Source organism: Cololabis saira, chromosome 19 (genome assembly GCF_033807715.1).
Source record: "Cololabis saira isolate AMF1-May2022 chromosome 19, fColSai1.1, whole genome shotgun sequence".
Taxonomy (NCBI): Eukaryota; Metazoa; Chordata; class Actinopteri; order Beloniformes; family Belonidae; genus Cololabis; species Cololabis saira.
The window spans coordinates 6,569,187-6,594,864 of NC_084605.1; the positions used below are offsets into that span (position 1 = coordinate 6,569,187).

Genomic DNA, 25,678 nt, shown 5'->3' on the forward strand with positions numbered 1-25,678 from the left:
ACCCCTGGTCATCCCGTTGCTGGCCCCCCCTTCTCCTCCCTTTTCTCTCTTTTGTCCTGCAGGTGGCCGTGGGTGGCTTGTAGCTTGCATTACGGAGCACAAGTCTTTTCCTGACCCTGCACCCCAACCTGGGACTTGCTGATTGGGCCGGAGCTTCGGGAGCTGCGTGCTGGCCTGCGGTCCCCACCTCTGGTCATCCCGTTGCTGCTTCCACCTGCCTGCTGTGCTGTTGCCGTCCCTGACCCACCAGTCTGGCCCTCGGCAGGAGGGTCCCCCCTGATGAGCCTGGTCCTGCTCAAGGTTTCTTCCCTCCTAAAGGGGAGTTTTTCCTTGCCACTGTTTGGCTTAAGGTTTTTCTCCCACTAGGGGAGTTTTTACCTGCCATTGTTTATGTAATAACTGCTCGGGGGTCATGTTCTGGGTATGGGTCTCTGTAAAGCGTCTAGAGACAACTCTGTTGTATTAGACGCTATATAAATAAAATTGAATTGAATTGAATCTATGGGGTTGCTGGTGGCCTGGGTTCCGGGTTCTTCCTGGACGGCCTCTGGTCTCGCGGGTGGCGGGGTTGCCTCCTCCCCCTCCCCCATTATAGATACACTTCAGGTGGAGCTTTGATAGGACTATTACACACACACACACACACACACACACACACACACACACACACACACACACACACACATACATACACATAGCTACATAGACATATACACACTCACGCACACATACACATATATACATATTCATACATTCATGCATGCACGTATACACACACACACACACACACACACACACACACACACACATACACACATGCATGATCATATACATACACGCACACACACATAGACATACACACTGGCTTGTTCACCTGCATGCTTGCTCTGTAGTTTTTGGGGTTAGGTAGCGGTAGCGGCAGCTTAGCTCAGACTGTGATCAGATCTCAAGATTTGGGTCGATTGCTGCTCGTGTTTTGGTCGGCTCTGTGTCGGTTTTGTCGGTTATGTGGTTTGTTTGTGGTTTTTGTTGCAGATTTCCAGTGCTTGACGTGTGCCTCCGTGTGTGTCCCCCCCCCCCATTCAAAGCATCAGACAATGGAACGAGGCTTCGGCAGACGTGAAGCGTGTGGGAGAAGCAGGCCCGGGTCTATGAGGGTGCATAAGCATTGCACCCTCAGTTTATGTGTTTGCATGCTCAGTTGAAAAGACGAAAAGAGAACTGACAAATGCGCGCGCGTCAGCCTGATTTATGGTTCCGCGTTAAATCGACTGCGTAGCCTACGGCGTAGGGAACGCAGCGCCGCGCACCGTACGTTCGCGTCACCGCGTATCCTACGCCGTAAGCTCTGCGTTGGTGCAACGCGGAACCATAAACCAGCCAGTGTCCGTCACTCATCTGCTTCCAGCAGTTTCCTGCACCAGCAAGACGCTGCTCTCTGCTGCTCCGTTAACACAAAGTAACGATGGATATTCAGAAGTGGTTCAAGCACAACGATCATGGCTTACAGCTTAAGAAAACTCAAATACCCTATCTCAAAAAATTTGAATATTCTGGGAATCTTAAACTGTCATAGTCCATAATCAGCAATATTAAAATAATAAAAGGCTTGCAATATTTCAGTTGATTTGTAATGAATCCAGAATGTATGACATTTTTGTTTTTTTTAATTGCATTACAGAAAATAAAGAACTTTATCACAATATTCAAATCTTCTGAGACAGTACTGTAAACATGCACTTTACGTTCTAGTCCCCTGTAAAGGAAATTTAGGAATGCTGAATATAGATGGTAATGCTGCTCCCCGTTAAAAGTTTCTGCTGTTACCTCAGAAATTGCCTGTTTTAATTTCATGATTGTGGATCAGGATTTTTTTTTTTTTTTCTTCTTCTTTTCATTTTTCATTTCAAAAACAGTATGACATTAATGCCCTGGCAGAAGCAATAAGCTATTATTTTATTTTACATTTTTTGCACTAAATTTGCTGATGTTAAATGTTTGCACAACAAATTTTATGGCACTTTCGTTCAAACTTTTATAAATAAAAGTGCACTTTACACAACTTTTGAATTCATTATTTGATTTTGCATATACAATGCGATTAATCGTGATTAATCAGGGAAATCATGCGATTAATCGCCCTAATATATATATATATATATATGTATATATATATATATATATATATATATATATATATATATATTAAATATAGTAATAATGCACATATATATATGCCTTTGGTTTCTACCGTCATGGTATCAATCATTAATATGTGTGCAGACAAGGTAAAAAAAAAAAAACATCATGTAACCGTGGCCATTGATGTTTTAAAATCCTCATGCATCCTTTCTGCTGTCTCATTCCTGCACCGAGACACCTGATGGATGTTCTGACCCGTTTACTTAATTAAATCTACTGAAAAGTGGATCATCTCAAGTCTTATTCTTGATAACTTAGACACTCAGGTTCAGTCCGGATATCCACCCAGAGGGAAAACATGCTACACAGGGGAGTTAGTAAGTGTTTCCACAATACGACAGCCAAACACTGGTGGGGATGGGGCTGACGCTGTAGTCATACTGCTGGGAGACCGGAAGGCCAACCTGTGATGTGGGCTGTTATACACGATGGTGCAGGACAAAGAAGTAGGCAGGAGATGGTGTTTCAAAGGAATTTGTCTGGTTTATTTTCCAGTCAATATAAATAATAAATATAATAACCAGGTTTGAACAAGCTGCAGGGCTCTCAAGTCTCCCGCATTGAGCGTGAGACTCAATGCCGTCCTGTGCGTGTGCACCCCCAAGCAGACTCCAAAACTGGAGGACCCTGAAACTGGCCCAGGCTACATTTTCCATGAGATGTTAGACGCACATTTACTTGGGGGATGCCAACATGACCCAGATCAAACCGGGTCAAACCTGTGGCCAAATATTCCCAGAAGGGAAAAGTTTTATCGGTGAGAATTCAGCAGCTGTCTGGGTCATTTATTAACATCGAGGAAATAAATACAGGTCAAAAACAGCAGGCTGCTATCGGATCACTTCAGCAGAACTCTGACGATGAAGGTGAGTTTCTGACTCTCGGTCTACCAGCTGTACTTTTCTGTGGTGAAACAACCATCAACCTGAAATCAGGATGTGTGCCGCAGGGTTTTGAAGTCATAGTAATTAAACTTTTACTCCAAAATCCGTCTCTTGACCCAGACATTCGAGCATATTATAGACCAACTTCTGATGTGTATCTAAAATCCTGGAAAAGGTTGTTGCAGCCAGTCATGTGACCATTTGTATAGAAATGATCTGTTTGAAGTTTTTCAGTCAGGGTTCAGAATGTATCATAGCACAGACACGGCAACATGATCCACTGAGCGGTGCTTCTCTAGCCCATCCTTCTCTTCCTTTCTCAGTTATTAATTAGAAGTATCTCATCACCATCATTGTTCTCCATTGTTCTTGTAGTTTGTTGTGCTGGACTGCCCCCCCGCCTTTTTTCCTCTTCTGTGCACGTCTGCAGGCCAGAGCTTCATGAGCTGCATGCTGACCTGCAGACCCCCCTCTGATAATCCCACTGCTGCTTCCACCTGTCTGTGTGGATGTCTGCTAGATACATGCTGACATCCTGACTTGCATGCTTCTTCCCTCCTAAAGGGGAGTTTTTACCTGCAGTTGCTTATGAAATAATTGGTTGAGGGGTCATGTGTTTGTCTCTGGAAACATCCTGGAGACAACTTGTGTTGTAGTAGATACTGTATAAATGAAACTGAATTGAATTTCTGATGCTACACCGTCAGAAATGTTCACATTCGCCCTGAAACAATATCAAATCTGCTCCTGTTCTGCAGCTGCTGTCGGGCCTCCTCCTTCTCCTGGTTCCCATGGTGACCAGTTGCTATAAGCTCATCCTTCCGCTGGACTGCAGCGACATCTACAACAGTGATGGCACCAAACTCAGTGGAGTGTACACCATCTACCCCATCGGGGCCACGTCTGCTGTCCAGGTCCTTCCACACCACCCATGAGCACCTTTTTTTTATACTTTTTTTTGTAGTTTTGTGTTATACAATACACGTAATGCAAAACGCAACAAAAATTCAAAGAACAACACAGTCATGGCTACAGGCATCCATAATCAGAGCAGTGTATATAGATTCAGTATCTTGAATTTTTATATCAGTGATTCCTTAGGTATCTTTCATCGTGTCATAAATTATCAATTTTTCCCATTTTTCTTCACATTGTATAGTCTTTGTTAAATAATCCCTCAGCTGAAGGTATCTGAACAGATCCCTGTTTTCTAGTCCATATCCTGATTTCAGCTGATATTGATTAATGTACACATCGCAGTGATCCCTTTATTCCCCCAATTTCTAAAATTGTGATCATTTAAACTCGGCTTAAATCTGTCATCGTAGGCAAACCAGTTTAGCAGATTTACTTCTTTTTCTAATTTATATTTTTTTATAAAGTCAGACCAAATATTCAAAGTGTGAGATGTTATTGGACCTATTGATCCTTGTAGCGAATTAGTTAGTTTCACATTGCCAATTAGGGATTGGATTGGAATATCTGTCACAGTCATCTCAATATCTTTCCACTTTAGTCTTGCACTATAGTCTTTGTCATGCCATTTGATTATTGGTCTGAGTGTTTCTACGTGGTAATAGGGCCGGAGAGGATCCGGTTTGGGAACCTCAGGATTTCGTCTCTGCTTTTTGCGGATGATGTTGTCCTGTTGGCTTCATCGGACCTGGACCTTCAGCATGTGCTGGGGCGTTTGAGTGCGAGTGCGACGCGGCAGGGATGAGAATCAGCACCTCCAAGACCGAGGCCATGGTTCTCCATTGGGAAAGGGTGGCATGCCTTCTCCGGGTGGGTGGAGAAGTCCTGCCTCAGGTGGAGGAGTTCAAGTATCTCGGGGTCTTGTTAACGAGTGAGGGAAAGATGGAGCAGGAGATTGACGGATCGGTGCAGCGTCCGCAGTTATGCGGTTGATGTACCGTCGGGGTGAAGAAGGAGCTGAGTCGAAAGGCGAAGCTCTCGATTTACCGGTCAATCGCACCTACCCTCACCTATGGACATTAACTTTGGGTAGTGACTCACAAAAATAAGAAAAATAGAGAAACATATTTTCTCATCAACAGAGCATATTTTACATTTTTATACATTACAAAACATTTTATTGTTAGTTATTTTATTGTCTGAAAAATGGTTCAAATATGTTATTTTGTTATTTTAATTTTTTTTATTTGTTTTGTTGATGAAAAAATATGTCTCAATTTTTGTGAGGGGGGATATATATATTGTTTTTCGGCACTACCTTGTTCTCTATAGCTGATATAACATGAATTACTCCTATGTGGGATCAATAAAGTTCTTATTTTTGCCGTCTGAGAAAATTAAATATATTATATTTGGTGCCTAACTGTTTCACAAGTATATTAGTGCGTGTGTGAATGAATAAATGAGACGTAAAACATACATTTCTTTGTAGAAAGGCGCTTTATGAAAATAAGTCAATTTACTTGTATTAGTTTGCAGCCCAGTCTTGCCACATCCAATATGGCGGGACGTCAGTAGGCGATGCAATGTGCTGATTGGCTCTCCAGAAATGCTTTGAAACCCGTGCCAAAGATCGCTGATTGGACTCTTATTATTGGCACGTCAAAACAGTGCCATAATTCGTAGTTGTAAAAAAAGTTTACAGTAGCTTTTGTAAAAAAAGGTTTGTAGCTTTGTATATCCAATGTTGCTCACAGACGAATTAATTCCACAGCTACGGGGCGTGGTTTCAGCAGCAGAGGAGACCGAGGCGTGGTTTGCCTTTTGGTGACGTAACGAAAATGCACAAATCTGAACAGCTTGTAAAAGTCACAGGACACTGGAAGGATCCTCCGGGCGGCTGTACAGACACTGCAGAATTTAGTTGCATTCCTCCTTCTCTGAGTTGTCAGGGTGAGGGGAGACCAGTGTATATATGTTAAAGCAAGAAAAAATGTGTTTTTCATAACAGGTCCCCTTTAAAGGTCTGAAGCAGAAGTGCTCAACCCCAGGTAGATCGTTAAACATGTGATTGTGCACAGGTGTACTGCGACATGGACTCGCTCGGAGGAGGATGGACGGTGAGTGTCACACCTGTCAGGTTCAGCTCTGTTCAGGTCTCCGCCGTCTAGCTGGTTAAGCATCTTCATGTTCCTCCAGGTGTTCCAGAGGAGGATGGACGGCTTGGTGAACTTCTACCAAGGCTGGGACCAGTACAAGATGGGCTTCGGGACCGCTGGTGGAGAGTACTGGCTCGGTGAGACCTGAACCCAAACCAACGAAGCTCACCCTGAACATGGATCTAGAACAAGGGTCGGCAACCCGCGGCTCTAGAGCCGCATGCGGCTCTTTAGCGCCGCGGCCGCCCTAGTGGCTCCTGGAGATTTTTCAAAAATGTTTCACCTTTTTTTTTTCTTCTTTTTTCTTTTTTTCTTCTCTTTTTCTCTTTTCCTTTTTTTCTCTTTTTTTCCTTTTTTTTCTTTTTTTCTTTTCCTTTTTTTCTTTTTTATCTTCTTTTTCCTTTTTTCTTCTTTTTTTTCCTTTTTTCTCTTTTGTTCTTCCTTTTTCCTTTCCCTTTTAATCTTACATTTCAACTTTTTTCTCAACATTTCAACTTTTTTCTCAACATTTCGACTTTTTTCTCAAGAAGGTACTTCAATATTAATCTTGACATTTCAACTTTTTCTCAAAATTTTGACTTTTTTCTCGACATTTCGACTTTTTTCTCGAAGTGCATAATGAAAAAAAAATCTTCCCCCAGTCATAACTAATGTAGAAATATGCAGCATGTGTTGCCTTCATTCTAAGGCTTATACAAGACTTTTCATTTTTTGCGGCTCCAGACATATTTGTTTTTTGTGTTTTTGGTCCAATATGGCTCTTTCAACATTTTGGGTTGCCGACCCCTGATCTAGAACGTCTGACCCTGGCGTCCTGCCTGTTCCTGTGGTATTTTCAGGTCTGGAGAATCTCTTCCACCTCAGTCTGCGGAAGAAGTACGAGCTGCTGGTTGACATGGAGGACTTTGAAGGGAACAAGGCCTCTGCTCGTTACTCCTCCTTCTCCGTCGGCCCAGAGTCCTTTGGATACACACTGCATGTGTCTGGATTCACTGATGGAGGGGCAGGTTGGTGTTAGATCAGAAATGTCCATCTCCATGCACAACCATGACCTTTTAGGAATCACTTCCAACCCAACATCCATGTTGAAAGTCCCTGTCGCTGGTCTACAAGGAGGTCTCAGCGTCCACACCGGGATCATGAAGGTTTTTACGAGCTCTCCTGACACAAGAGTCCCTTTACAATGACAAACACCCGCAGACAACCCTCCTCCGAGGGTCTTAACTGCGGGTCAGGTCTGATGTAAACAGGACTGAGGTGGGGCGGCGGGTCATGGTAGGGGTTTGTTGATCACGTAACCAGGTTACAGCCCACCAGGGGAGTGTGTTTTAGTACCAACAGCAGCAGGGGGTTCCAGATGAGTAACTGGGGAGATGATGAGGTCAGCAGGTTACTCAGTCTCACAGCCGAGGACGCCATAAACCGCCGTATGTTCGGAACCACAAAGGGTGATGGTCCATTCAGGGCTCTCAAGTCTCACACATTTCAACAACACGCTCACGCGGCCCTTCTCACGCTGGGGAATTATATAGATAGTATAGATAGTTCTGTAGATGACCCCCCTCTTACAGACGCGCCATCAGGACAGACGGTACCATCCCGCTTTGGATGGAGCAGCTCTCTTATCATTAGTCATCCAGAAACCTGCCAGTCCAGGGTTGAGACCGGGACCCAGAGTGGTAGTCTTCCACACTGCTCTGTAGCCTCCTACCTGCCCCCCCCGAAAACCCCTAACTGTGGCTCCAGACACCGGTCCAAGGTCTGCTTGGACCAGAACAGACACCGGTCCGAGGTCTGCTGGGACCAGAACAGACACTGGTCCGAGGTCTGCTGGGACCAGAACAGACACCGGTCCGAGGTCTGCTAGGACCAGAACAGACACCGGTCCGAGGTCTAAGGGGATTATTATTATATCATTAATATTTTTATTATAAATTAATAGTAGTAGTAGTAGTAGTATTATTATTATTGTCATTATTATTATTATTATTATTATTATTATTATTATTATTATTATTATTAGTAGTAGTAGTAGTAGTAGTAGTAGTAGTAGTAGTAGTATAATTATCATTATTATTAATAGTAGTAGTGTTATTTTTATTAGTAGTAGAAGTAGTAGTAGTAGTAGTTTTATCATTATTATTAATAGTAGCAGTGTTATTAGTATCATTATTATTGTGGAAAACTCCCTGCTGCAGTCAGCGTTGGGACGTCAGTGACGTCAGCGGTGACGTGCCACGCACCTGCGCACATTCATGACTTGACTTTCAGTCTGAAATCTTTTATTCTTTGTGTGTACGTGTGCGTTAATGACAATGTAAGTACATCATTTTTATGTCTGTATTTATGTTGTTATCTCATCCGCCGGTGTTATTTACATGTTGTTTAATCCGGTAACCGTGAACTTTGATTTTACCACGAGCTCCTATTCATTTCTATGGAGAAATGCCCGTTTCTTAAATGTTCTGCTAAATGCTTATTTCTTAGTTTAGAAAGTAATGAATGGTCGGGTTTGAGAGTGCTTTATTAGTATTTTCGACCTGTGGTATTATTTCTAGCTTTCCGTTAATGTTTAAGGCATTTATTTAGCTTCTAAATGTTGCATTGGTCGGGTCTGGTGCCATGCGCTGTTCACGTGAACAGTCGTCTTTCTAGACATGCTGGAGGCAAGCGCCGTTTTTACCATTTGTGGTCTTAGATCGCCTCCTTGTGGTCACCAAGTGTATTGCACTTGATTTCTCGATATTAAGCCCATGAGTGCCTCGTTTTCACTTATATTATTCTTGCCACTTGCAGTAATTCGGTTTCTTTCACATTAATGTTGCTTAGGTGCAATTATATTATTTTGTATATTGTTAATGTAACATAATGTGTATATTTGATTTCTTAATTATAACGAAACTGTATATTCTGCATATTTTATTATATTGTAGAATTTGGTTGTATATATTCTAATTACCCTTTCTGTGTATGTTTATTCACAGAAACCACACACACGTTCTGTAATGCACACAAATACCTTAAATCACTTTGATGTCTGGAATCAATAAATGTTTAACTATCACCCGAAGTCGCAGCTGTTCTCTAACCGGAGCACATAGTCAGTGAGGGGGCGACTAGCCATTAACGTACACGTCCGTCACAAGTGGTCCTTCGAGCCGGATAGCTCCGCCCACTGCACTATGGCGACCTACCAAGGTGATTACAGAGAAGATGACATCCCAATCCGTCCCCAGAGAGTGAGACAGCTCCCACGGCATCTTGGGGACTACGAACATGGTTACCCAGCCAAACAACTGCCTCCCTTTGAGCGACACCCTCATCAGGCTACAGAGAGTCAACCAGCTAGCCAGCTAGCGCCTGCTGACTTCCTCACGCCTTTTCCAACCCTGCAGAGGACAACTGAAGAGGAACAATGGCATCGCATGGAAGCACGCTACAACGACCTGACCAAACAGCTACAGGACTTGCAGCTTGTGATGGACGGCGCCAAACGCCTGCCCTATCCACAAAGCGCTCCAGCGCATCAGCCATTCTATCCTCCATCCTACCATCACTATCCTCCACAGTACGCTAGCTTGCCAAGGCTAACCCTGGACAGCCCTGCTGGCAGCCATCGGTCAACACCAGTTCACACCCCCGCTCGCTACACTACTGCAGCTGGCGAAGAGTCCCCACAGCAGTCAGTGTCACAGCGTGGTTCCCCGTCACGACAGCCCAGCCTTCTGTCTCAGACTGGAGAGCCATGTGCACAAGACCAAGCCATGCTTAGCCAGCCAGTCCACCAGGCCTCAGCACAAGTACTCATGGATGATGGATGGATCTCCAACCCCAACTCTGCATTTCATACTCCATACCGACAGGATGGACATCAACCACGGTCTGCGCCACAGCCCATCGTGCCTCAGGCTCCGCCTGCACAGCCCGTCAGCCATCCACCTGTCCAACAGAGAAATCCCTTTCCTCAGCCTACTCAGCATTCACATCCTCCTTCAATACAATACCAGTCCTACCCTCAGTACCCTGCCTATCCTCCTGCATTTTACCCACCTGGAGGGTACTACCCCAATTATCCATCACTCCCGCCAGCTGTGCCTACGATGCCACCGCCAGTACCCTATGGGCAACCTGTCCCACCACCGGGGCCAACGGCTCCTGGCATTCTGGAAATGGCCATTGCCTCTTCCTACGGTATTCCAAAGCCCAAGCTTATCCCGTTCAGCACTGGTAAGGAGAGTGACTTCATCATGATGAAGAAAGGACTGGACAGTGTGCTAGGTCCACACAAGCACCTAACCGAGGACTACAAGTACCAAGTACTTCTCGACCTCCTCAAACTGCCAAACGCCTATCAGGTTGCCAAGAGGTATGTCAACGACCCAACGCCATACACTAGTGCCATGCACACCCTTGAACAGCGCTACGGTCAGCCGCGCCAGCTTGTCCAAGGAGAGCTGAAGGCCATCCTGAACTCTCCCCCTATCAAGCCCGGTGACGCACAGGCCTTTGAGGACTTCTCATCCTCTATCAGCACTTTGGTGGGTCTGCTAAGTACTATCGATGGTTCCTCTCGAGCTGAGCTGAGATGTGGCTCTCACGTGGACACGCTGCTAAGCAAGCTACCCGCCTCCTACAGAGACCGCTTCGCTGAGCATTGCATATCGAGGGGGATCATCCGCAGTGGCAGTGATCAGACATACACGCTCCCTGATTTTGCAGATTGGCTGGAACGCAAGGCGCAAATCATACGGGTGGCAAGACGTGGTACTGACGCCTCTAAACCAGAAGTCACTCAGTTCGAGCGCAAGAACAAGGCTGCCAAGCCCCAGCAGTCTAAGTCTGCCACTATCTATGTGACTAACCAGCCTGAGAGCTCAGAGCCACCACGAAGTTCTGCCTCCTCTCCAGCCAGTTCATACCCGGGCCAGGCCTTCAAGAAGCGAGAGCGCTTTAAGCCCTATTGCCCCTACTGCTCCAACCAAGAACATTATCTCAGTGCCTGTACAGAGTTCGCTAAGCTCAACACAGCTGAGAAAGGTGCTTGGATCAAGGAGAAGAGTAAATGCTGGCGATGTGGGCGTGGACACAAGCCGGAGAGCTGCACCCTGAAGAAGCCATGCTCCACCTGCAATGAGCAACACCTTCTTGTCCTGCACGAAGTGGCCACCAAAGCCTGTCAGAGCCTCTTCACCGTTACTGCATCCTCCAGCATGGTGTATGTAAGCCAGTCCAGTAACTCCAGTCGTGTCATGGTGAAGATTGTTCCTATTCAGCTGCACAGCGGAGGCAAGACACTGGACACTTACGCCGTACTGGATGACGGCTCTGAAAGAACCATCCTCCTTCCTGCCGCTGCCAGGCATCTTGGTCTGCATAGGGAGGATGAAGTTCTGTCACTCCGCACCATCAGACAAGATGTGGTGAAGCTTAATGGAGCATCGGTGTCATTCGAGGTATGCAATCCCAACAACACTCAGGTGAAATACGACATCAGTCATGCCTTTACTGCAGAGCAGCTCAGTCTCGCAGAGCAGTCCTGCCCTGCAGAGATACTCAAGAAGAGGTTTGATTATCTCCGTGGGGTTCCGGTGCGAGGTTTCAGTGTAGTCCAGCCTTTGCTCCTCATCGGCTCCGATCACCCACATCTGATCACTCCTGTATGTCCAGTACTGAGAGGACCTCAAGGCAGTCCAGTCGCTGTACGCACCCTGCTGGGATGGACCATACAGGGGCCGACCAACTTCCTGCAAACACCCCCCACGGAGACTTCATGTCTCCATGCAGCGTTCCAGTCACCCAATCAAGACCTACATCGGCACGTTGAGATGCTCTGGCAAGTCGACACCCTGCCGTTTCGGTCTGAGAAGGAGGCAACACGCTCCAAGCAAGATCAGCTAGCTGTCAACACTCTGGACCAGCAAACTGTCCATGTCACAGTAGATGGCATAGCCCGCTACGCTACACCTCTACTCCGCAAGCCAGCAGCTCCCAAACTACATGCACCTCCATCGGCGGTGATTCCCCTGCTACGCGCTACTGAGCGACGCTTAACCGGCAACCCAGATCTGGCCAAGGTCTACAACGAAGAGATCCACAAGCTGGAGAGAGCTGGGTACGTCGTCAAGATCAGCAGTGACGAAGCAAGCCAGTCGGAGGAGTCCTGGTACATTCCGCACCACATTGTTCACCACAACGGGAAGGCCAGAGTGGTGTTCAATTGCTCGTTCAAGTACCAGCAGACTGCCCTCAACAACATCCTACTTCCTGGACCCAACTTTGGAGCCTCACTGCTCAGTGTGCTTCTCCGGTTCAGGGAGTATCCAGTAGCCATCAGCGGAGACATCCGTGGGATGTTCCACCAGATCCGGGTACTCCCTGAAGACCAACCACTCCTTCGCTTCCTGTGGCGTGACATGGAGAAGGAGCGCAGCCCAGACATCTACGAATGGCGTGTTCTACCCTTCGGTACTGCCTGCAGCCCGTGCTGTGCCATATACGCACTACAGCTGCACGCCAAGACCAACAGTGCCAGCAACGAAGAGGTCCTGAACTCAGTCAACAACGCCTTCTACGTAGACAACTGCCTTCAGTCTCTCCACACTCCACAACAGGCTAGACAGCTGATTGACAAGATGAGAATCCTGCTCGCTGCTGGTGGATTTGACATGAGGCAGTGGGCAAGCAACCGATCAGAGGTCATCGCTCATCTACCGTCAGAGGCAAGGTCCGAAGGCTGTGAACTATGGCTGACTGCAGAGAGAGCGGATCCACAGGAATCCACCCTAGGTCTACGGTGGCACTGTCCCTCGGACACGCTCGGCTACAAGCACCGCCAACCAGTAGCCTCTGAGCCCACACTGAGGAATGTGTACAGAGTTCTGGCATCTCAGTACGACCCACTAGGGTACATAATTCCCTATACCACTGGTGCTAAGGTCCTGATCCAAGCCCTCTGGAGGCACGAGCAACAGTGGGACGAGCCTATCACTGGAGAACTCCTCTCAGTGTGGCAGACTTGGGAGAGTGAACTTCCCCATCTTCAGCACATCAGCATGCCTCGCTGCTACCTGCCTCCCAACATGAACGCTGACCCTTCCAACGTCGACCTACATGTCTTCTGCGATGCCTCGGAGAAGGCATATGGATCTGTCGCCTACCTTCGTATGGAAGACGCAGAAGGACACCCACATGTGTCATTCATCATGGCACGATCCCGGGTCGCACCACGGAAGCAGCTCTCCATGCCCCGTCTGGAGCTCAGTGCTGCGTTGACCGGAGCTCAGCTCGTCAAACTGCTACACTCTGAGCTCACCCTAACCCTGAGGCACACATTCATGTGGTCAGACTCAACCACAGTGCTCTGTTGGATCCGGTCAGACTCCGCTCAGTACAAGGTGTTCGTCGGAACTCGCATAGCTGAAATCCAGGAGCACACCGATGCCAGTGACTGGAGGTACGTTCCCTCTGACCAGAACCCGGCCGATGACATCACTCGGGGAAAGTCACTGCATCAACTCGCCCAACCAAATCGTTGGAACAATGGGCCTACCTTCCTGTATGAACCTCCAAGCCACTGGCCAGAGAACTTGGTGGCGAGAGAGGGAGATACAGTAGAGCACAGGAAGTCCACGTTCTGCGGCCAGCTTACAGTCTCCGACACCTGTCCCGATCCACTGCAGTACGATACCTGGTCTGACTTAGTGGACGCTACTTACCGGTCCCAACACGGGGCGGCAGCGGTCCCCATGTCTGCTTCAGCTCGCATAGACACAGAAGTAACTCTCCTGAAGCAAGCGCAAGCTGACAGCTTCCCTGAGGAACTCCACGCCCTGCAACATGACCGCCCTATCCGACCTAGTAGCCGCCTCATATCACTCTCACCAGAGTACGACCACACTCTTGGTCTCATCAGAGTGGGAGGTCGCCTCCGCAAAGCTGACGATCTACCTGAAGACTCAATCCATCCCATCGTCCTTGCACCAGACCACCCCATCACGCAGCTGCTGGTGAAGGACTACGATGACCGCCTCCTGCATGCAGGTCCGGAGAGAGTCTTCGCGGAGATCAGGAGGTCATACTGGATCCTCAGAGGCCGCCAAGTCATCAGGAAGCACCAGCGACACTGCGTCGAGTGTCGCAGATGGCGAAGTAAGCCTACGATCCCCAAGATGGCCGACCTGCCTGCTGCGCGCCTCCGACTCAACAAGCCTCCATTCTGGTCCACCGGAGTGGACTGCTTCGGCCCGTACATGGTCAAGATAGGCCGGCGGCGAGAGAAGCGTTGGGGCATTGTGTTCAAATGTCTCACATCTCGGTGTGTCCATCTCGACCTGTTGCCAAGTATGGACACAGACTCTTTTCTCCTTGCCCTCCGCCGCTTCATAGCGCGCCGGGGCAAGCCCTACGAGATACTCTGCGACAGAGGCACCAATTTCCGTGGTGGCGAGAAGGAGCTCCAGCAAGCTTTCGAAGCACTTGAGCCATTGCTCAAGGAACAGCTGGCCAAACAGTGCATCCTTTTCAAATTCAACCCCCCTCTCGCTCCACACTTTGGGGGAGTGTGGGAGAGGGAGATTAAATCGGTGAAGACCTCCCTCCAGACCATCCTGAAGGACCAAGTCCTCCCAGAGGAAGCCCTAATGACTGTGCTCATTGAAGTTGAGGGCATCCTCAACTCTAAGCCCCTCGGCTACGCATCCTCTGACTTGGCCGATCCTGACCCGATTACCCCAAATCTCCTCCTCATGGGGCGACGAGACGCTTCGCTACCCCAGGCAGTCTACGGCTCCAGTGATCTGCTGGGACGACGCAGATGGCGACACAGTCAGGTGCTTGCCGACCACTTCTGGGGTCACTTCACCCGCAAGTACCTACCTGGTCTACAGCCCCGCCAGAAGTGGAGAACTCCTACACCAGACCTGGCAGTGGGCACTGTCGTCATGGTGCTCGACCCACAGCTCCCGAGGGCGCTGTGGCCCGTTGGGCGCATCACCCGCATCATTCCCAGCGACGACGGCAAGGTACGCGCTGCAGAGGTGGACATCAAGGGCAACCTCTACACCCGTCCCGTCGCCAAGCTGGTCGAGCTTCCGGAGATGCCCGACGACAACGATCCCAGCGCAAGCTAATCCAGCAGAGACTTTCCTGTTCTACGTATTCGCTCCACGAATCCGGGGGCGGCTGTGGAAAACTCCCTGCTGCAGTCAGCGTTGGGACGTCAGTGACGTCAGCGGTGACGTGCCACGCACCTGCGCACATTCATGACTTGACTTTCAGTCTGAAATCTTTTATTCTTTGTGTGTACGTGTGCGTTAATGACAATGTAAGTACATAATTTTTATGTCTGTATTTATGTTGTTATCTCATCCGCCGGTGTTATTTACATGTTGTTTAATCCGGTAACCGTGAACTTTGATTTTACCACGAGCTCCTATTCATTTCTATGGAGAAATGCCCGTTTCTTAAATGTTCTGCTAAATGCTTATTTCTTAGTTTAGAAAGTAATGAATGGTCGGGTTTGAGAGTGCTTTATTAGTATTTTCGACCTGTGGTATTATTTCTAGCTTTCCGTTAATGTTTAAGGCATTTATTTAGCTTCTAAATGTTGCATTGGTCGGGTCTGGTGCCATGCGCTGTTCACGTGAACAGTCGTCTTTCTAGACATGCTGGAGGCAAGCGCCGTTTTTACCATTTGTGGTCTTAGATCGCCTCCTTGTGGTCACCAAGTGTATTGCACTTGATTTCTCGATATTAAGCCCATGAGTGCCTCGTTTTCACTTATATTATTCTTGCCACTTGCAGTAATTCGGTTTCTTTCACATTAATGTTGCTTAGGTGCAATTATATTATTTTGTATATTGTTAATGTAACATAATGTGTATATTTGATTTCTTAATTATAACGAAACTGTATATTCTGCATATTTTATTATATTGTAGAATTTGGTTGTATATATTCTAATTACCCTTTCTGTGTATGTTTATTCACAGAAACCACACACACGTTCTGTAATGCACACAAATACCTTAAATCACTTTGATGTCTGGAATCAATAAATGTTTAACTATCACCCGAAGTCGCAGCTGTTCTCTAACCGGAGCACATAGTCAGTGAGGGGGCGACTAGCCATTAACGTACACGTCCGTCACAATTATTATTACTAGTTGTAGTAGTAGTATTAGTATTAGTATTATTATTATTAGTAGTAGTAGTACTAGTAGTAGTATTATTATTATTATTAGTAGTAGTAGTACTAGTAGTACTAGTATTAGTATTATTATTATTAGTAGTACTAGTAGTATTAGTAGTACTAGTACTAGTATTACTATTATTAGTAGTAGAAGTGTTATTACTATTATTATTATTATTATTATTATTATTATTATTATTATTAGTTGTAGTAGTAGTAGTACTAGTATTAGTATTATTAGTAGTAGTAGTAGTACTAGTACTAGTACTAGTATTATCATTATTTCTTGTGTCTACAGGAGACTCTCTGAGTGTTCACAATGGACACAAGTTCACCACATTCGACAAAGACCAGGACGCCTCGGGGAGTAACTGTGCCAGAACCTTCCTGGGGGCGTTCTGGTACGGCAACTGTCACAGTACAAACCCTAACGGGGTTTACCGCTGGGGGGCTGATGCCACCATCAGCGATGTCGGAGTGGAGTGGTACACCTGGAAGGGCCACGACTACTCCCTGAAGACCATCAGCATGAAGATCCGTCCGGTTCAGTAGACCTGCAGGACAGAGCTGATCTCTCCTTTCTCTCATCTGCCGTGTAATGCCATGATCTTTGAATGTAAAACACGGAGCACAGGCTTACGTGAAGATTTCCAACTTAAACTCCAATGATTTACCTTGACAATAAACCATAAATAAGCAGCTGATGTGGTTTTTTCAGGTCTGGATTGTCTCCTCTGAGATTCGCTGCCTGGACTCAGATCCAAATCTGGTTTAAAAAGTGCAACATAAACACTTCTGAAATATAAGGAAAATAACACTCAACCATTTTCAGCTCCAGGTACCTTTATATGGTAAAGGTAGGAGGATGAAGGTGGACAATCAAAGACGGTCATTTCGAACCCTCCAGTCGTTAAACATATTTACATATAGAGTAAAAGACGTGTCTGACAGCAGCAGGAGAGGCGGAGCCAAAGTGATGACAGCTGACACGTAGACACACCCAGCTGTCAATCAAACCCGCCCCTCATTATCCATGACACGGTGCTTTAAATTCATTTGAAATCATCTAACGTGACCAGGTACATGAACAATAACAATGCTCAATAAGATCTAGTATTACCGTTGGATAACTAAGTCTGAACAAATCAAAACCGAATGCTATTATTCAGCTTATTTTTATCCCCAGAAGAACAGAAACAACATTTCATCTTAACCTTCTTTCTTCAAGATCTTTATTGACGCTTGTTGATTGCAAAACAAACCAACACGAGCAGAACAGGAGCGAGTACCAGTGATGGGGGTCGGAGGATGAACCGGTGTAAGTATTTCAGTAAATGTTGAAGAGCAGACACAGGTCAGGGGTTTTGACAGCTGTCTTACTTTGAGAGCGTTTATTGTCATAAAATGCTTTTAGGTTTAAGTCCATTTACAAAGATCAAGAATGACGGTTTTGGATGAGAGGATCTACACATATGGATGCAGTATTTTGCAGGCACTATAATCAAATTGATGATATAATATTGGTCTGATTTGGCAGGATCATAAGAAAAGGAACCAAACAATACATCTTCATATGCAAGAGTGAAACTGAATTAATAAAATCAATGTACATAAACTTTGCCAGGAGAGATGACAGGAGCAGAAAAGATGATGAAGTTTTCCCGGAGACATTGACATCCTTTCTGTATCTCTGTTAGAAGAGCTTGCAAGGATAACATTGATGAAAGACCTTGTTTACAATAATATACGTGGAAGGAAGACCTCATCTTTCTGAAACAAATAGCGTGTATCATGATGGTTATTTTGTGATTTGACTTGCACTGGTTCCAGCACTGAGCAGCTCTCACCCGTCCAACCTCCCATAATCATCCCATAATCACCATCACCACCTTGTGTCTGATGCTGCCTTCTAACATGTTGATAATATAACTAGTCTTTAAGATTTATATTGTAGGCTTTAGTGAACGGGATTCAGATTCAAAGCTCTTTTTATTCATATCATTGAATTTGAATTGAAATCTTTATTTCAAGCATATTAATTATAAACACAAAAAAACAATTACACAAAACATCAGAAAAAGAATACAAATAAACAGTCATTAAACAAAATCAAAAGGAAATAAACCTTCATGCCCGAAAAGGAGTAGGAGGAAGTAAAAAAACTTATGAGGTCCTACCCCTTGTTTCTATTTCAATTTTGCTTGAATACAAAATAAAAATAAAAAAAATATAACAGCAAGCTTAACTTTATCAATAAAAAAATACCTATTACTACATTATAAAAATATTACAGCACTTCATTACAATATTATACCTGAGCATTATAAATATAAATATACCTGGGCATTATAAATATTATACCTGAGCATTATAAATAATATACATATACACTCATGTCTCCTCTTCCCTGTATTTGGCAAAAATATTTTCTTTGTATTTGCTTTTGAACCTGTAGATGTTTGGACATTGTTTCAGCTCCTTACTCAGACTGTGTCAAGCTGGTGTAGTTGAGGACCCAGACGCAGGAGAGCGGGAGGCAGGAGTTCCAAAAAACAGGGATTTATTTAACAAAAAGGGCAAGAACCAAAACCGCTGCAGAACTTTGGCCAACACACGGCCAAAGTTCCGGGGGCTGTCCTCAGGACCGGGCAGACCGGCGAGACAGCTCGGGGGGTCGGGGGCTTGGATGACTTGGCGGCGGGGAACTTGGACTTGGCGGCGGGGAACTTGGACTTGGCGGGGAACTTTGACCTGGCGGGGAACACAGGATACGAGGAGCCGGCTAAGGGGGAACCCAAAATACGGTATACACCCATACTAAAGAGAGTAATGACAAACCTTTGAATAAACCTTTCCATTTGGGGATTAATAAAGTCATATTAATCCTTATTTTAATTTTTTGTATGCAACACAATACTTTTAACCGTCAATGAATTAACAATAATAATAACTTAGGCTCATCAGTTGTAGTAACATTTTAAATGAACACGAAAACAGCTAAAATTGGTTTCAAACCAGACAAAATTTAATATTTAACAAATAAACTTCTCTTCAATAAATGAAGTTTCAAACAGATTAAATATCCATACTTTTTCACGGTCTGAAGCAAACAAAACAGCTGATCCACAGGGATTAAAGCAAAAAAAATATTTTTGACAAAAAATTTTTTTTCATGCCAGTTCATATTCCCCCTCCATCTATGCGCTGCACCACACTTTAAGAATGGCCCCTTTTCTGCCGTGCGGCCGCTTCCCAAAAGTTTCAAGTAAAAAAGTCAAATGCTGTATTAGCCCTTCTGTTTTCTAATACAGCATTTAAGGTGTAAGAAGACTTTAACCAACACTATTTAAATACTCGAGACCAATAGCATTTTATAGGAGGAAGGTGATTTTGAGTAGTTTTATTATTGTCAGTTTGCTTTTAATTTATAGTCCACATCAATTTGTGCAGTCCTCATTAAAGCCTTAGGCCTGTTCTCCTAGATCTGAGTCAACCTGGTAATCTCGCACTTCTTCATCCAGTTGACCGGCTGCTCTGATGTCACTGCACTTGGCAAGGCTTTGGCCAAGGTGATGAAAGCATCCTGGACTGTTTCATGGACAATCAGTGATGGTGTTAGTGCAGACAAAGAGATGATGATGTTATTGTTGAGAAGGTTTTTCAAAATCGCGTCAACACCCCCCGTGGGCCTTCGAGATGCTTTGTTTTATTAAACAGTGGGATTCCCCTGGTCCGCACCAGTTCTAAGTTTAGCTGCTAGATGCCAGCCGAGGAATACGTAATTGTTACGTAATTGTGAATTAAAAGTTGCGTTCCGTATTGAACCAATACAGACACATATTATGCTCTTATTTATTGATGTCATAATCTACATGTGAAGGTCGGAAAAGTTGAATATATCGCAAAACTTCATTCGTAGTAAATTCAACTAAAGGTGAAACAAATATTTTATTACCCATATTCAAAGTAAGATACTTCAAGCCTTTATTTGTTATCATTTTGGTGATTATGGCTCACAGTTTATGAAAACCCCAAATAAAAAATCTCAAAAAAATTGATTTTATGAAATCAATAAACAATTCAACCATCAAAATGATAACAAATAAAGGCTTAGGATATCTTGCTTTGAATGCATTGAGACTATGTAATATATTAGTTTCACCTTTTAAATAGAATTATTGAAATAAATTAACTTTTACACCATATTCTAATGTTCCGACCTTCACCTGTAGGTTATATTCTACATCTGGGCTGATGTGGACATACGTAGCATAGGAGACTATTTCAGTTACTGGTATGGTTGTCTGTCTGTACAGTCGTGCAAGTCCAATGCTATTAAAGCACTTTAAACTTTAAATTAAAGCATTTTGTTTTTTCATATAAAATAAATATATTTCTATGCAGTTTAGAAGTTTTGGGGATGTCCCTTTTTTGGCGCATGCGCTGCTGAAATCAGGCGTTCCTTATTTCTATTTCTGAAAGGTGGTAACCTAGAGGCGACCTGCCGGGGGCCCGCGTTAACTGGTCCCTGCCGGGCGCCGCAGATGGGCAGATCCGCGAGAAGGGCCCGGCGCGCGTCCAGAGTCGCCGCCGCCATCCGCCGTACCCGATCCCCCCCACCGGTCCGCCTTCCGCGCGGCGCCGGACACCGCCCCGCATGAAAGACCCCCGCCCGCCGGACGACCGCGCCTCCGGCGGCGGGGGGAGGAGGGCGACGGGGCGACTGCTCCCCCAGCCGCGGCTCGAGCCCAGCCCCGCTTCGCACCCCAGCCCGACCGACCCAGCCCTTAGAGCCAATCCTTGTCCCCAAATTCCAAAGTTTCCCTTACTGATCCAACACCGCCTCCTCTGTTTTTGATTGGCTAATCCAAGGCGCTGGCAGCTTTATTGGTTTACAACAGCGTCAGTTTAATGCCTAACATGATTTAATTGGCTAGTCTAAACTGTACCACAACAAAACGCACAGGCAAAGCTTTTTTTTTTTTTTTTCTTCCCTCATTTTCCAATTGACGGAAATCCGTCTAGAGACGGAGAACTTTAATCCCTGTGATCCATCACTCGGCTGGTGCAGCGAGCTGAAGAGAACTTAACTACACAAAGGCCTGAAACACATTCTGTGTTCTGGATACAGTTTAAAGCGACACTACGTAACTTTTCCACCTTAATATCATATTTCCAGAGTCATTGTGATGGTACATCAACTTCCAACAGGTTTAATGACACCTCTGTCATGGTCTGAGGGGTCTGCATCGCTTTCACTGGCACTATGTAACTTTGAGGAGCATGGTAGGAACCCTGCCACACTAAAAAACTACAAATTTTACGGCTTTGACTGCTTTACGGCACATACGTCACTTCCCCCTCCTTCCCGATTCGTAGTCGAGACGAAAATGGGCGGGGCTTGGAGCGCAGAGGCTGAGCTCAGCAGAAGCTGGTGTTGAGTTGGTATCATGGCTGAAGCAGCGAAAAAAACGAAGAAAATAAAAGTTTTAACGGAGCGGAGGAGGCGAAAAAAAGAAAGCGGGAGAGTAACAAGCTAAATGCCCGAACAAAAATAAACATTGGCCCGGCGTTCACTCACTACAAGCCCTTGTAGCCGTCGTCTTGGACAAGAGATGGTTGAAGGATGTAAAGACGTTCATCACCTCCAGGTATGCACTTTTGTCAACACCTATGTCAGTGTGTTTTACAAAAACAATTATCCTTAATGTTGGTGGTGGTCGGAGGGGCCGTTAGGCGCGATATGGACGCCACGCTTCTGTCAGTCTGCCCCAGGGCAGCTGTGGCTACAGATGTAGTTTACCACCACCTGTGAGGATGTGTATGAATGAATAATAATTTCTGTAAAAAGCGCTCTGGGTGCCTAGAAGGGCGCTATATAAATCCAAGTCATCATTATTATTATTATTATTATTTATCCTGAAACTACTATAGCTGGTGTAAGTGTTGCTACTGTATCCAATGTCAATATCTATGTAAACCTTTTGACTCTTCAAGTCTGTATATACAGATACCTATACACTGATGGTAAAAGCAACACATTTGTAGATATAGTAAAATATAGCCAGAAAAATTAAATATATAGGCAAAGTATACACTTCCAGATAAAAGGAATACAATATAAACACTATATTAGCATATAAAATAAATCTACTTTGTTGGAATTATATTAAAATAATAACAAGAGTAGTAAAAGAAACCTTATATGGTGTTTATAATGTGTCGTTTTATCTTGTGAGTGTATAAATATATACATTTCTCTAATTTTTCTATAGCTATACATTAATTGCTTTTACTGTCTGCGTAATTACAGTGACTTCAACAAAGAAAAAAATTCAAACTTGTGATCAACAAAATATGTTGAATGATTTATAGGTCAGTAATTATCAGAAAGACATAATGTTTTTGTATCTTTATTCTCACACTCTGCAGGACTACATCAGATCTGGAAAACTTCCAGAATCACATCCTCATGCAGGGAAGGTTCTCCTACACTCCAGCAGTGAATCATCAGGGAAGAGTTCTCCTACACTCCAGCAGTGAATCACACGCGGACTCTCCCAGCACGAAACATGGATGGACACAAGATGCTACTGCTACTATAGTCATTGTATTTATTTACAGTAACTTCTTACACTGTTTCATAGTTCAGTTTTTATTATCAGTTCATTATTTTTAGTTTATTTTTCTACTACTCTATTTACACTTGTTTACTTTATTCACAGTAATGTATCCTGTCATACAGTTGTTCATTACTGCTACTGTGATACAGATTACTTATGGTTTATAATAAGTATCAATGGGATAACTGCTGTCACTATGCAAATGACAAAGTTCAAGAATTTTTCTATTTTCTGAAAGGTGTGTAAATAAAAGTCTGTCTTGTTTTGCACAAATGTCTTTATTTTAAACACACACAAAAACAACTGTACAGGAAAAAATGGAACAAAAAAAAACAATATCAAAATATTTGCAGTAATCCTCATAAAGGTTCCATTCTACAGAAGACGGCGAACCCTGAAACCAGTGTACTGTCCCATTGGGTCTGGAAAGGTGTCTCTTATTTTCCAAACATCATGTTGCCAGAGCACAAACTGGCGATATGCTGCGTGTTGGTTCTGTCTTTGTGGGGGTTCAAACTCTGATGATGCAGAGGTAGAGGTGTTCTCAAGAACAGCAGATTCCTGATAAAACAAGAGACAGAATTGTTATGATACAAATGTAAATGTAGAATTCTATGTTCAATAAGAATCAAAATTAGAATGTTTTCACATATTCACATTCACATATTCGTCTTGGGTTTTGGTAATTCTAAAATTACTGACAATATCAACAACAGACAGAAAAATAATAGTGATCATAAAAATGTGTAATTCGCAATGAGGAAGCTTTATAAAATAATAATACAATTGAATAGAATTACAGCACTAGAGGAAATAATGCAATGCAAAGAAAATGTATAGAACATTTCTAGTATTTTTCCTGAGAACTGTAAAATTGTGCAGGGCTGATCTGCAAAATATAAGGAATGGGCATTCAGTTATTCACAGGTTATAAAGTATTTTTTCATTTTGTCAGTAAGTATGTTGGACTACTAATTTATGACGAAGTCCCTCTAAAAAACATGACAGGAAAAAGGTGCAGAGCGTATGAGTTTGTAGGGCGCATTACCTCGCTGAAACAACTTAATAAAACCAAGTTGAACTTAGTGTTTTTCAACATCGTCATATTATATTGTTTAACCAAAAATAGATACATTACCTCTTCGCTATCCATCCTGCAAACGACCGCTGAAAACAAAAGTAGTTTTGAAAGTCTGTCCCGTCTTCTCTCATCAAAACAAATGCAGCGACGGGTACGGGGGTTTTCCGGCAGTACGCGCTGGTGCTCATGGGAAATGGAGTGTTCTTTCTGGTAAAGCACTACCGATTTTTGTCCAAAGGAGGCGCCAAACTCAACAAAGCTGAAAGTTCCGTTGTGCTGCTTTAAATAGAACCTTTATCTACATATATTTACCTTTTTTCCTAGAATTATCTATACTTACCTCATTATTACTTAACTGTGGTTTGTGTTTGAAGGTTTTTCACCGGTTTCACCTGACAGCTGGTCAAATAACTGACTTGAGTGAGATCTGACGTCTGGTCCTGGTTCATGGGACTGGGAACCCGATTCAGGGGACTCTCCGTTCAGGATTTAGTTCCCGATTTAACAACTGATGCGGTCACTTCTCGAAAATTGAACTGTTCAAACTGAGAACCAATGCGCTCCACACTTCCTATACACTTCCTACACAGTTCCTCCACACTTCCTACACACTTTCTCCACACTTCCTACACACTCCCTCCACACTTCTTACACACTTCCTCCACTTCTTTTGTTTGGTTCAAATCTTTTCTTTGAGTTTACAAACAATCAAGTCACTATAGAACGGTAAGTTTGTTGTTTCCTCTGGATCTTGGGACATTAATGACCATCTGGGACTCAGGGATCAGTTTCTTTATACATAATGTCCCACATAGACATTTGAACTATTCAACTTGTTCAAAGACGTGCTGAACTTCGGGAGCAGGACGCAATGCAAGAACTGCCAAAGTCAAAGCACTTCCTGCCAGATGGGAAGAACATTAGGAAGCAGGGTCTGTAGTTAATGTACAATGAAAGGTCAAATACATGTGATATAATCATGTGCCTCGTCCTCTTCTTCTTCTGCTACCGTGCCACCCCAGAAAGTGGGTGTCCCGGGCCAGTCAATAGCTCGGCTAACCGTGGTTCGTGTAAACATGCCAGAATAACTCACTTAGAACCAGATTATCTGACTGATATTGATTTCAAGAACTCCAGTTCAGTTTGACTGCAGCCCAACTAAGGTGTACACACGGCATTTAAACCTTCGATATCAGTCTTGACTTGACTTTCTCTTAGTGCATGTAAACGTAGTGAGTTTGACAGATTTGATCAGATTGAATCTCAGTGATTCGGTTGTCACCTCCTATGAACAACATCCAGCAGGTTCCAGTCAGGCCCTTTACGGATGACTCAAAACAACCTGTCTTTTAGAGATGTGGTTCACAGAGGTGCTACGTGGACCAAGTCATATTAGAGCAAATACCTTGTTGTTGCTTCAACTTTCACATTAATGCAAACACAGAGATTCGTAACTGACGTTAACAGTGACGTAATGACGAGGCTCCCCTTAGCTACCAAGCTATGGAAAAACAAACCGGTCCTCCGCTGGTTCGCAAGTTTAACCATTTGTGAACCAGAACCAGCACTGGCCCGCGACCAGCCCTGGAACCAGTTTGGTGGAAAAGGGGTACAAGGCACCTAGG

General features: G+C 44.5%; 1 protein-coding gene across 1 annotated transcript; it reads left to right on the forward strand.

The window, feature by feature from the left end:
• The first annotated feature begins 3,001 nt into the window (after window positions 1-3,001).
• Window positions 3,002-17,032, forward strand: LOC133419027 (microfibril-associated glycoprotein 4-like). Its single transcript, XM_061708015.1, has 6 exons — window positions 3,002-3,068; window positions 3,845-4,000; window positions 6,083-6,121; window positions 6,201-6,297; window positions 7,000-7,167; window positions 16,648-17,032. The coding sequence occupies exons 1-6, from the start codon at window positions 3,063-3,065 to the stop codon at window positions 16,899-16,901; spliced, it is 720 nt and encodes a 239-aa protein (XP_061563999.1). The 5' UTR covers window positions 3,002-3,062; the 3' UTR covers window positions 16,902-17,032.
• Window positions 17,033-25,678: the final 8,646 nt, after the last annotated feature.